This window comes from Melospiza georgiana, chromosome Z, assembly GCF_028018845.1.
Source record: "Melospiza georgiana isolate bMelGeo1 chromosome Z, bMelGeo1.pri, whole genome shotgun sequence".
Classification (NCBI taxonomy): domain Eukaryota; kingdom Metazoa; phylum Chordata; class Aves; order Passeriformes; family Passerellidae; genus Melospiza; species Melospiza georgiana.
Genome location: NC_080465.1, coordinates 70,728,135 through 70,740,244, shown reverse-complemented (window position 1 = coordinate 70,740,244; position 12,110 = coordinate 70,728,135). Strand labels below are relative to the sequence as shown.

General features: G+C 38.4%; 2 protein-coding genes across 3 annotated transcripts in view; both read right to left on the bottom strand.

Moving 5' to 3' along the window:
* Window positions 1-3,977, bottom strand: part of CPLANE1 (ciliogenesis and planar polarity effector complex subunit 1) — a 60,191-nt gene extending 56,214 nt beyond the window's left edge. Inside the window, exons 1-6 of the mRNA XM_058043983.1 lie at window positions 3,888-3,977; window positions 3,605-3,756; window positions 2,675-2,810; window positions 2,370-2,489; window positions 1,337-1,563; window positions 884-990 (exon numbers count right to left, since the gene is read on the bottom strand). Coding sequence (XP_057899966.1) covers window positions 884-990; window positions 1,337-1,563; window positions 2,370-2,489; window positions 2,675-2,810; window positions 3,605-3,685 — 671 coding nt within the window. The 5' untranslated portion in view covers window positions 3,686-3,756; window positions 3,888-3,977. The remainder of the gene's footprint in view (window positions 1-883; window positions 991-1,336; window positions 1,564-2,369; window positions 2,490-2,674; window positions 2,811-3,604; window positions 3,757-3,887) is intronic.
* A 4,363-nt stretch (window positions 3,978-8,340) lies between these two features.
* Window positions 8,341-12,110, bottom strand: part of NUP155 (nucleoporin 155) — a 28,821-nt gene continuing 25,051 nt past the window's right edge. For both annotated transcript variants that reach the window (XM_058044172.1, XM_058044173.1), the window contains 4 exons: window positions 11,702-11,812; window positions 10,790-10,926; window positions 10,039-10,139; window positions 8,341-8,823 (listed from right to left, as the gene is read on the bottom strand). In XM_058044172.1, the coding sequence (XP_057900155.1) occupies window positions 8,685-8,823; window positions 10,039-10,139; window positions 10,790-10,926; window positions 11,702-11,812 (488 nt within the window). In that variant the 3' untranslated portion in view covers window positions 8,341-8,684. The remainder of the gene's footprint in view (window positions 8,824-10,038; window positions 10,140-10,789; window positions 10,927-11,701; window positions 11,813-12,110) is intronic.

Below are 12,110 nucleotides of genomic sequence, written 5' to 3'. Positions count from 1 at the left end.
GGTATATTATGCTCTGTTTCATTTTTTATATAGCATCAGAAAGGGATTATCATGCCACTGATAAACTGAAGATTAGGTCAAGTAGGACATCATTACTAAGTATCAAAAGGACTTCATATAACAAAAGCAATTGTACCATATCATGTGCAGGGCAAAATTCTGGCAAGTTATTTCAATAACACCTGCATATCCATTTAAACATATGCCAGAGGGCATGTCCATTTAAACTCATGGGCACATGTGCACCCAGGAAGAGGAATGGACTATACATGTGCTCCAGATTATTACTCAACAGCATTTTTAAGTGGTTGCATCAGTACAACTATTTCAATACTTGGCCCCAAAAATCCAGGTAAAGAAATGCACACACACACTTTCACATCAAGCAAAAGAAATGAAAAGTTCAACAGAAAACCAATAAATCCACATAATGAAGAGGAAGAGGTAGTCAAGGCATTCATGGCTGTACAGTACAAGAAATAAAGGAAAATAAAAATACATATAAGCAATATAAGAAGAAACAAGAAAAATACATTCTATCATCATCATGCAAAAAACAATGAAACTAAAACTCATGTGTCAACAGGCATACATAACTAAACACATAGAATGACAAATATTCCCAGTGTTATCTAGGTGTGTAATAATGATAATAATGAAGTATGGAATATGTAAATAAATGCTGTTGTATTAAACACATTTTACAAGGGACATGTAAAGGACAGGAGAGAAACATCCATACATAAACATAAATAGGTGCTTATAACCATAGGTTAATGGAACATCCATGTAAATGTGTTCAGTTGCATCTCTGAATCCCAGCTGTAAAAAACTAATTAAATATTCCTGATGCTTCTGTAACTTCAGATATCTTTGAACTTACCTAACATTTTTAAAGGTATTTTCATGCCATCGAAGAATCAAAAATGTGAGCACCAAACACTCGCCAGAGTAAAATACAAAAGAACACAAACAGCAATCACCTAGCACCTGTAAAAAAAGGAGAACACGATCAAAACATCCCCAAAAGGATTGTCATACACAAATTTCTCTTTAATTATCTACATATTTAGATCAACAGCTATTACAAATCCGATTAAATAACACAATGTTATCATTCAGAAATGTAAAGGCTAGCAAGAATTTAAGTGGGCCAGAAACTCTGATCTGATCCAGTATGGCTGTTCTTACATTGTCATCAAATAGAACATGAACTGAAATATTAAGCCTATGCAAAATGCCAAAGAGGCAGACATTGCTTTCAAAATTCACTGCAGCTTTTGTGGCTCTAATTTAATTAAGAAATAAAATTATTGCCTTGGGGTTTATTTTTTACCTCATTTTGTATGAATGCAGCATCCACTCCAATTTCTTTTTCCTCAGTAGAAGGCAATATGACTGATTCATCAGTTAAAACTTGTGTCCAACGCCCAGGAGAGTTTTTACCAAAGGCTGTATTTTCATGCTCTGTACTCTCCCACAAAAAGGTACATGCTGTAGGAGTAGTTAACAGTACCTTTCTGCCATCTCCAGATACATACAAGTACAATCTCATTAAACACTCTGGAGGGAAAAAAAACCAACAAAACACAACAATGTGCCAGGATAGTTTCTGTTCCTTTGTTAGACATAGAATTAAAAAGAATAGAGAATGTAAATTTCTCTTCTCATCTATAACTAGAAATCCAAGCTGTCCTGTTAAGAATCTGTGATTTCCAGCTTCACGACTGATAGCAGGCTTGGGCAGCAGTAAAGTCAGATGGATGTTCATGTCTATGCATCCTATGAATTATCTTTCCCACAACACTCAACCATTAGAGATGTTTCCTGGGACAGCCTAAGTGCTCTACTATGGATTACTTTTAGCTCTTAGATATACTACTGATCTTCCCTGAAATGACAGAATTTCTTGTGCAAGACTTAACTTTAGAAGCTGGTACCAGTGATGTTATCCAATACAAGAAAATATCTGACACTTAAGTTTGCAAATACGTGTCTGTATTTTATTCTTTCCAGCTAGCATTTGCCATAAAAGCCCACCCGGAGAATCAGCTTCAAATTATCCATATACTGTTTACATCAAATGTACATCTGCCCTAACTGATAACCTAGTCAGGAATGTTTTACAGTAAAAAATTGACCATTAAAAATACACTTACAGTATCTGAAAATTAACTATTTGCAAGGGATTACTAAATTAAAAACCTGTATCACTCAAATGACATTTGCCAAAGTTTAGCTAGCAAACAAATTATACAAATGCAAAACAATGTAAGAATACAGTTTTGCTCATTTAATAGCTTTTAAAGAAAGGAAAATAACTTTCCCTTTATTCCATTTTTTCACAGGATTAATTGAAAAAAACCTACCTTGTGCTCCTGCTACTACTTTTTTGGACTCTTCGATTGCTGGTACAATTTTCAAGCAGTCCTGATCTTTATTCCAAAGAAAGAGCTCTCCTGTTGCAAGTATTCCTGCCAACCAAGCAGCTGTGTTCATTGGGGGAGAGAAGTTTTGAAGGATATTACTGTGAAGTTACTTAAAATTACTTCTCTTCCATCTTAGCCACAGTTTTAAGTGAACTGGCAGATCCTTTAGATATCTGCCTTTTCACACTGTTACAAATATAAATAAAATAACCTGAGCTTATTGTACGTAAGATGTTATACTTAACCATTTCCTGATGTTGTTAAGACAACCACATTTTTCAACAATGACTGCAGTGAAGGGATTTTCTTCTTTGTCTTCCCTGACGACAAGTTAATTTCATTTATATGTTTGCCATCTAGAAGAAAAACAGCCTCTTTTTCCTATTGAAAGAATAAAAAAAGCATTTAATTTTTCAAAATTCTGTTTTCTACACAGACATACAGAATCATGCAGAGAAAAAATATTAGGGAAAAAATAATTTTAAAAAGTACAATAAGGCAGCAATTGTCATACTAATCTCATTCTGTGGCATATTTGCTTTACAGTAGATTATATACAGCATGGACCTACAGTGACGATGAATTTGATTCACAGGTTTCAAAACACCAAACTCATCTTACAATCACTATTAAAAAGTTATTCAAAGTACCTCTGCTAAACTACCTGCTAAAACTGCAAAAATTGTACAGTAGCTATCTTGTCCTATACTGTTTAATTTAGTGAGATAATTGCCAGTGACTTCAATAGAAAAGAAAATCAGCATTAAATTGCTACCTACTTAAATTCAAATCATAGAACAAAAAGATTTAGTTTGATTTTATGAAAGAAGTCTAAGAAGTGTGTCTTTCAAGAGATGCAGGACGAAATGAGGAAAAAGAATCATTCACATTTCCCACAATATATTGTAAAAAACGTTATGAAAAACTATAACCATCAAAACACCAGTCTCATCTAAGCTCTTCTGAGCCTTTGGGGTAGGGAAAACAAAAGGCTCTGCAAAGTTTCCCTGAGAAATTTTAAATCTCCAGACTCAGATCAGTAAGATAAAAGTAATTTATTTTATAACTCTTAAGGTTACTTATAATACTTCCTGAGGTTGTTTTTAAACCCTCCTAAAGCAAATGGAAGTGCAAAGTATTATACAATTAAAACTCAAAGAGTTTTTTACACCTACCTGTCCAACCCATGATATGCGGGGCCATGGTTTTCTTTGCTTGATACACGTAGAGACGAGCACATCTAGCTTAATCTCCATTCCAACTAAGCCTCTAGGTAACCATTATACAGAAAAGCAAATAGTGGCTTTTCCACGCATTTCTAGAGAAACTGAAGGAAAAAAAAAAAAAAAAAAAATTTGTTATCTGGGAGTAGGTGCAGAGGAGAGGAATTCACACGGACGGAAAGTCGTGACCATGTCTAGCAGCTTCTTGCTAAACACAAAGAGAACTGATGCTAACCCGTACTTCCAAACTATCTTCCTCAGGCAGCTCACGGGCGATGCGCTGCTCAGCGGAGCGGGTCACGCTCGCTCAGACAGAGTTGAGAGAGAGAAGCCGCAAGTACATCGTTAAGAACTCCACAAATGCAGCCTCGCTCGGCGGGAGATCGGGAACCGCAGGGCAGGGGCGCTGGCCTGGCGCGGGGACCGAGGGGCGGCACAGGCTTCCCCCGCCGCCGCCGGGCGCCACCCGCGGCAACCGCGCTGCCTGTGCCCGGCTCAGGGCGGCCCCCGGGGCGGGTTCCTTCCCCGGGGCAGAGCGGCGGGAGGAGCTGCGTGCCCGGACCGCCGCTGGCCCGCCGGAGCCCGGCTGCTGAGGGGGCCGGGCCCGCCGCCGGCCCCGCGCCCCGCGCTGCCGCAGCTTCCGGGCCGGGCCGGCGCAGAGCGCAGCCGCAGCCCCACCCGCCCCGCGGCTCCCGGCGGGACGGTGCCGGCGCTCAGGGCCGCCCTGCCCGTGTGGCTCAGGCGGGCTCAGCACTCAGCTCGGGGGTCCCCCCGCATCTCCCAACATGCCGGCTTGGCGAGGCCGCTGGGAGGCTCGCTCGCCGTCCAGAAAGCCGCTGACATCCTGGCTGTATTCAAAGCAGCGTGGTCAGAAGGGAGACGGAGGGGATTCGGCCTCTCTGCTCTGGGACCCCACCTGGGATGCTGCATCAGCTCGGGGGTCCCCAGCACGGGAAGGACATTGGACCAGTTGGAAAGGGTCCAAAGGAGCGTAGCGATAGCAAAAGCCAGAACACCTCTCCTATGAAGATAGGCTTAGAGAGTGGGCTTGTTCAGCCTGGAGAAACTTCTGTGGAAACCTCATTGAGGCAAATCAGTACTGAACGGGGGCTTATAAAATAGAGGAAAATTGGACTTTTTGCAAGGGTATGTGGGACAAATAGGAAGAGATTTAAACTAAAAGAGACAAGATTTACATTAGATGTTAGAAATCCTTTGAGAGTGGGGAGGGCACTGGCACGGGTCACCCAGAGGGAATGACGATGCCCCATCCCTGCTAACATTGAAGGCCAGGTTGGATAAGGCTCTGAACAGCCTGGTCTAGTTGAAGGTATCCCTGCATATGGCAGAGGGGTTGAGCTATTTAATCTCTAACATCCCTTCAAACTCAGATAATTTTAGGGTTCTATGAACACTCATGTGTCAAGAAAACAGACTATTGAAACTTGATGATCAACACAACTCCCTCAGTGGGGAAAACCAGTCACCATGGATTGCCTGTGGCAGCAGCCCACAGGGAACAGGGCACACAGCAGTGGCTGTGGGGGACAATTTGCATCAGCACCAGTATTTGGGGATGAGGGGCATGAGTAACAGCAGGAGACATAGCTGTAAGAGGTCTGTGTTCTCTATACAATTCAAGAATTACTGGAATTCAGGTTGTCCTGGTTTCAGCTGAGATAAAGGTAACTTTCTTCCAAGTATCTGGTACAGTGCTATGTTTTTGATTTAGCAGAACAATGTTGATAACACACTGATGCTTCAGCTGTTGCACCATAGGTACTTACTTATATAAAGGAGTTTTCAGTGTCCTGTGCTCTGTCACCCAGCAGGTACACAAAAGACAGGAGGGAGCACAGACAGCAGGGTGGACGTGAACTGGCCAAGGGGATTTTCCACACTGTGGAACATCATGCTCGGTATAGAACCTGAGGCAGTTGTGTGGGGGGAACCTGTCACTACTCAGGGACAGGCTGGGCAGCAGTCAATTCATGATGAGCAACTGCATGATGTCTGTGTTTCTTGGTTTTATTCCTCTCTTTCTGTTACCTCCCTTTTGTTATTATTGCTTTACCTTTTTTTCAATTATTAAACAGTTATGTCAGCCTATGGATTTTACCTTTTTTCCAACTCCCCCTATCCTATGGAAAGGGGAGTGGGAGTGAGAAGTGGCTGTGTGATACTTGCTAGATGGGGTTAAACCACAACAAGGTGAAATACAAGTAGGGTAAGCTGTCACTATATTTTATCACCTTGAAGAAATACCCTTGATTTGCTTAAAGCACCTGTTCTTTAAAACTCCCCCTTGTTCCCACCTTCTGCCACCTCTACCTAATCACAGTCTTGTTTGAAAGCTACAGAAGAAAAAAAAAGATACATTGATAATATTGTTAATGAGCAATGTTTCACATTCATGTTTGCCTGTTACTTCCCTGTGATTACCATCCTTCATTTAATCTACTGCATTAACCCACCCTTCTCCCCTCTGATCCCAGTTTTCCACACACCTCCAAATTTAAATAGGGAAACAGAACTTATCCTTTCTCCATCTGAGAGTAGACCAAGTGTTATGAAAATAAAAGGTTATGTGTATTCTGGAATTACCTGCTGTCATCTGAAAAATATCAGAGGTAACTTGTGATACAAGTGATTGTACTTGTGATTACTTTGAAATACAACTATTTTGATAAATTTGCAGTATTTCCAGAGGAATCCTTATTCCATTAACTGGAGAAAAAATCCGAAGAGCTGAACTTCAAGTCTGTCATTTGTGTCTGTGCAAAACTTTTCAGTTATTTTCCCAAATCTGAAAATAGAAATCTGTCTAGTAATCACAGATTACAGAATGTGGCTGAACACAACATATTTTTATGCAAATACTGAAATTTAGTTAAATATATCAGGCAAGATTTTGGACATTATTTGTGTGAACTGCACTAACAAGACCAGGGTAAATGCATGATTTCCTTGGTATGAAACATAGCTTAGCGGAAGGTAACTTCTAATACTTAAAGATGCCCTATTTTACATGGAAAGAAGCAAATATTTTTCCCAGAACACACAGGACTACTTTTATTTAAATACTTTTAAAGTTTTTAACACTGACAAAGAAGAAAAGCTTATTCTAATATTTCACCACTTTTTTCATCTAACAAGGTAAAAAAGAGTTGTATTTTAATTTTTATATTACATCAATGATTTGCTGGCTTAAAATCACCAGAATGTATTTGGTAGTTGAGAGGAAAATAAATGTACTTTAAGCAAAATTTTAGAGCAATCCTATTTCATAATAAAGGTGCCGTAGAGCACTCAGCAAGTGAGAAGCAGCAGGATTGATGCCCTTGTTCTCCAACGCTTTTCATTCCTGTTGTCTGGACAAAGGCACTTTGATGGGGGTCCCATGTCCTTGAGAAGCACTGGGAGGAGCAGGGTGAAGCACTGGAAGCATGCTGGGCCTATAACCTAGAGGCTGATGGATTAAAACCCTATTCCAATGGATTTTTTTGGTCTTCCATGGTGTACAAGACCTAGCAATCCCCAGGAACAAGAAATTGGGCAAAGGAAGCTAGGGACCAGCATGGCAGTTTAGGGAACTGCTGATCAGACTAAAAGGAAAGAAGTAAGAGAACATATAATGGAAACTAGGACAGGGAATCTGGGAAGAGTATAGAGAAAGATTGGTTATGTAGGGATGAGGTAAGGAAGGCTTTCCAGAAGCTGGAACTGAACCTGGCAAGGGGCATAAGGAATAAAAAGAAGGGCTTCTACAGGTATGTGAACTAGAAAATGAAGGCCAGAGAAGGTGTAACACCTCTCTGTGATAAACAGTGATGGAAAATTTGTTAACTGATGAAGGCTGAGGTACTCCACATTTTTGCTGCAGTCTTCAATGGAAATCTGTCTTCCCACACCTCTTGTGTTAATGGACAGCAGGATGGCAACTGGGGGAGCAAAGTGCTTCCCACTGCAAGGGAAGATCAGGTTCATGATGACCTGAGGCACCTGAATTTCTCTAAGTCTGTAGAGCCTGGTGAGATGCATCCCAGGATCCTGAGAGCATTGTCTGATGTAGTTCCCAAGCCACTCTCCATGATAACTGAAAAGCCATGGCAGTCAAGTGAAGTCTCAGGTGACTGAAGAAAATGTATCCATCTTTAGAAAGAGAAGAAAAAACAACCTTGGGAACAACTAACATGTCAACCTCCTCTCTCTGCGTGGGAAGATCATGAAACAGGTTCTCCTAGAAATTGTGCTGAAGCACCTGGAGGACAGAGAGGTGATTTGGGACAACCAGCACAGCTTCACCAAGGGTAACCTTGCATGATCAACCTGGTAACCCTCATGACTGAGTGACTCCAACAGTGGATAAATGAAGGGATACAGGTGGTATTTGTCTGGACTTCTGTAAAGCCTTTCAGATGGTCCCCCACACACGTGTGTGAAATGTGAGAGAGAAGCTGCACATGCCCCAGCCATGGCACTCACAGCCCAGAGAGCCAAACCTGTCCTGGGCTGCATCCAGAGCCCCGTGGGCAGCAGGGAAGGGAGGTGATTCTAGGTGTGAATACAATTTGGTGTTAGTGTGCACGTAATAAAAGTAGACAGATGTAATTTTTTGACTTCTTTATTTGACTTTAAAAGATACAACATATTAAGATGGAACAGGGGAAATAATTTGCTTTCCCCCATTATTTAAAACAAAGAAAAAGAAAATATTTTTGAAATATTTTTATCCCCATGGCAAAGATCACACAATGTATTTCAATTCAACAGTATAAAAAAAAGCTTTCTATTGTTAAAAAACCTAGTAGTTGTAAAAGAAACTCCATTTGTCACATTTACATTCTACAATTTGTAGATACTTTCAGGAAGCACATGAATACAGGCCACACATTTGATAACCATGGCAGAAGAAAACTCTCTCAGGATTTTCTTTCTGAGGATTTGTTTGTTTGTAATTCACTGCCAACATTGGAGCCTTTATTTCAGTTTCTATTACTTGCACTAATGATTCTGTTCTTGTATTAGTCAATCAGTGAAGCCGTTCTAACTTGGCCTGTAGAGATTTAAAATTCCCAATGGTAGTCTGCACCATTAGTGTGGGGCTCATAGACTGAAGCTCAACCAGGTAGCAACTAACAGCATCCAAGCAAACATTTGTGAATCGTCGCCTGCAAACAAAACACAGAATAACAATGAGCTCCTTTTTAATCCTGTATCTCAGAATTCAGCTGAAGTAGAACATGAGCATTCTTTGAGTTGCAATGGAATAGTGGATCAGTAAGACATCTGTCAGCTACTTTTAAGTATTTAACTATTTATTAAGAGAAATTAATTTTTGAAACCTAATGCCTGTGACTAAGGCATAATGGAAAAATAGATGACTCATTACTATTTATCTGATATTAAATACTTTAAAAGCATGACACAGTTTATAGCAATGTGAAATATTTAGATACTATTATAGATATTATTATGGTCAATGTATAAGTTATTAATGTAGCTAGCAGTTTAAATGTCATAAATTATAATGAAATCTCAATGTATTATTGAAAGAAGTATTAAAATCAGACAGCATTCACTGAAGTTGTAATAGAGTATCTAAATCAACCAACCATAAAAGACCAATAAAGTGATAAAAGATAGAAGTAAACTGTATGTGAACAGGGGATATTTTATGTACATTTTTCAAAAGAATCAGCAATATCTATGTTTAGAAGCGTTATCAAGACTTTGTGTAGTTCTGGTTTTTGTTTTTGAGACAAGATAGTTCTGACTGAAGTTCATATAGTCTATTCAAATAAAAATTGTCAAAGGTAGAGGTGATACGCAGGCAACTTTTTCAAGTACTTAGCTATCTTTCTCGCTAGAAACTTTTTCTATTATTACACCTAAATTTCTTTCTGATGTGAATTAAGCTGAATTTCAGTCTTGAAGACTGATTCATCATCAACCTCTTATAAACAATTGGGGAAGATCTATCCCAATGTTTAGTCTTCTCTTTCCTAGAGTAACTTAGAGCTTCTAGAATTTGTACATGAAACACTTCACTGTTTCAGTTACAAAATGCCCAATTTGTGTTTTCCCCCACTTTCACACACTGCAACAGATTTGTCTGAACTAGTCCTTAAAGTATATTGCCAAAAATCACAAAATAATCCTCTCAGTTCCTCAAGTATCTTCAGTGATGTGACGAAAATTACCTTTGTGGAAGTAGTTTAGTAGGCAGACTTCAACAAGTTTCTGCCAAATGGTTTTGAATAACAAGTGTTAGGAATAAAATATTAATTTCACCCTAAAGAAGAAAAGCTTTGGGAATTGCTAGAGTGAAGTATTTTAGAATATTTTATGTTTCACTATTCATTAGGATATAGCTGTCCTTTTACCTCATAGGTACTCTGCTTGGATCCTGTACATATCCTGACAGTAATACGTGAATACACTCCAACAGGTGCAAAGGCTTTTTCATTCGACTCCAATATGGATCCTGAAAAAAAAAACAAACCACAAAATATTAAGGACAAAAATATGAAGGAGACAAGACAAAAAAAGTGTGTTGTGTGTACAGGAACTGCCAGCTGTGCAAGTATTTATTTATTGTATCAAGAAAGTTAGATTAACAGGAATTCTACTTTCATCTATATTTAGGCCTACATTTAAACATTATTTTAAATTATATAGTAAATATACATAAATTAAAATATACATAAATTTACATCAGTTTTCCATTTCCACAAAGTCAAACTTCTTTGCATATTGCATTAATGGATCAGAGAAGATTTAGTAATACAACAAATTTTAATCATTATTAAGAAACAAATAAAATTAATATACTCAATATATGCTGTTCCTTCTGCAACATAAGAATTCTAATCCTATTTTATCTTAAACTAGCTCCAGATGAACTAAAAGAATTAACAAATTTCCTCATCATGCTCTGGTACTGAAATTAATAAAATCCACAGATTTTATTCACAGGGAGAAAATGCAGCTTTTTAAAAGTCTTTGAGTAAAGAAAGCAAAGTTTTGAATGTATACTTTGTTATATCCTTCCTTATATTATTTCATGTTTCCTATTAAAGAGAGACCTTGATAATAGTTGAACACAGTATTTTTATTTTGTGCAATTTTCCTTACCCGTGCTTTGAACAGCTGGTCATACACTTCAAGCAACCTTGGCAATGGCACTCCAATTTCTTGCATGATGTATGTTACAAAACCTACATCCCAGTTCAAAGTGCAGACTTGTTGCTCTAGAAACTGCACTAGAAAATCTGGAGGATATAAATGAGGGAACATTCAGATTCCAACTTGTTACTGGGAGTCTATGAAACAAAGGCATTTAAGAGTAATTTACTATCAGCAGTGCATGGCAAGGATTACTCATATGTAGTACTTTGTTACCATTTTGCCTTGCAACTATGCTGTTGAGAAAAATTCAGTAACTTTTGTTTCTACACAAAAAACATACTATGACTACCTTTGCTAGAACGGCGGGAAGCGTGTTTAAGTGTCTGTAACAATTAACAGTGTATTGGTCAGCACAAAATGTTCATATTTAATGTTAGTTGCACGTTATTTTAGTATTATAAAACAAAATAAGATTTACTGCTGAACAATATATTTGCCAGGTTTTTATATAACAGCACACTGTCAAAACATATGAGCATCAGAAAATCAGAAATTCTAAAAACTATCCAGAAATCTCCCGAATAATTTTCAGAATCTACTTCAGATGGCAGATGGTTCATATAGAATTTCAAGAGACAGCAGATAAATGTGCTTGCTTAATCTTAAATGTATAAATACACATTTTGTACTTTGTGCTTTGATGCAAACAAACTTTACTACTTTCTAAAATGGGATCTGCACAGCCATCCAAAAATAACTGCTGCTGCCACCTAAACTTCATTTATTTCCCATTTCTTTTGAGATTAAAAAATGAGAAACATTTCTTAGTTTAAAATTTTTCTAAGAGTAAAATAAAAAAAAGCTGAAACTCATCCATCAAACACATATGCTTACTAACTATGCAGGCTAACAACTTGCCTAAAGGAAAGTAGCGAGGTGTGCCAGCATAGATCTTTCCAAGCAATGCCAGCTTCAGACAAAGTGCTTGCATTCTGTCAGCAGGGCTCAGAGACACACTGTCACTCAACTCTGGAAAGAAAAAGAAAATGCTTAGAGAGGACTTCAGGAAAAGTACCACATTTATACAAAATTACACTGAGGCACCTAAATTTCCAAATAATAAATTAAAATCTTATACTCTTGTCAACAAAAAAATCAGCACATGGAAGTAAAAATACAACCTTTTCTGGTGTGTTTGCATGTACATTTTTAAGTCTTTATGCTTCTGTGGAGTTCCATGCAAACCTACTTAAACTACAAACAAACAAAACCACATTCCAGACCCCCACAAAAAACCCACACCACACAGCTTTTCCCTTAGATCTCT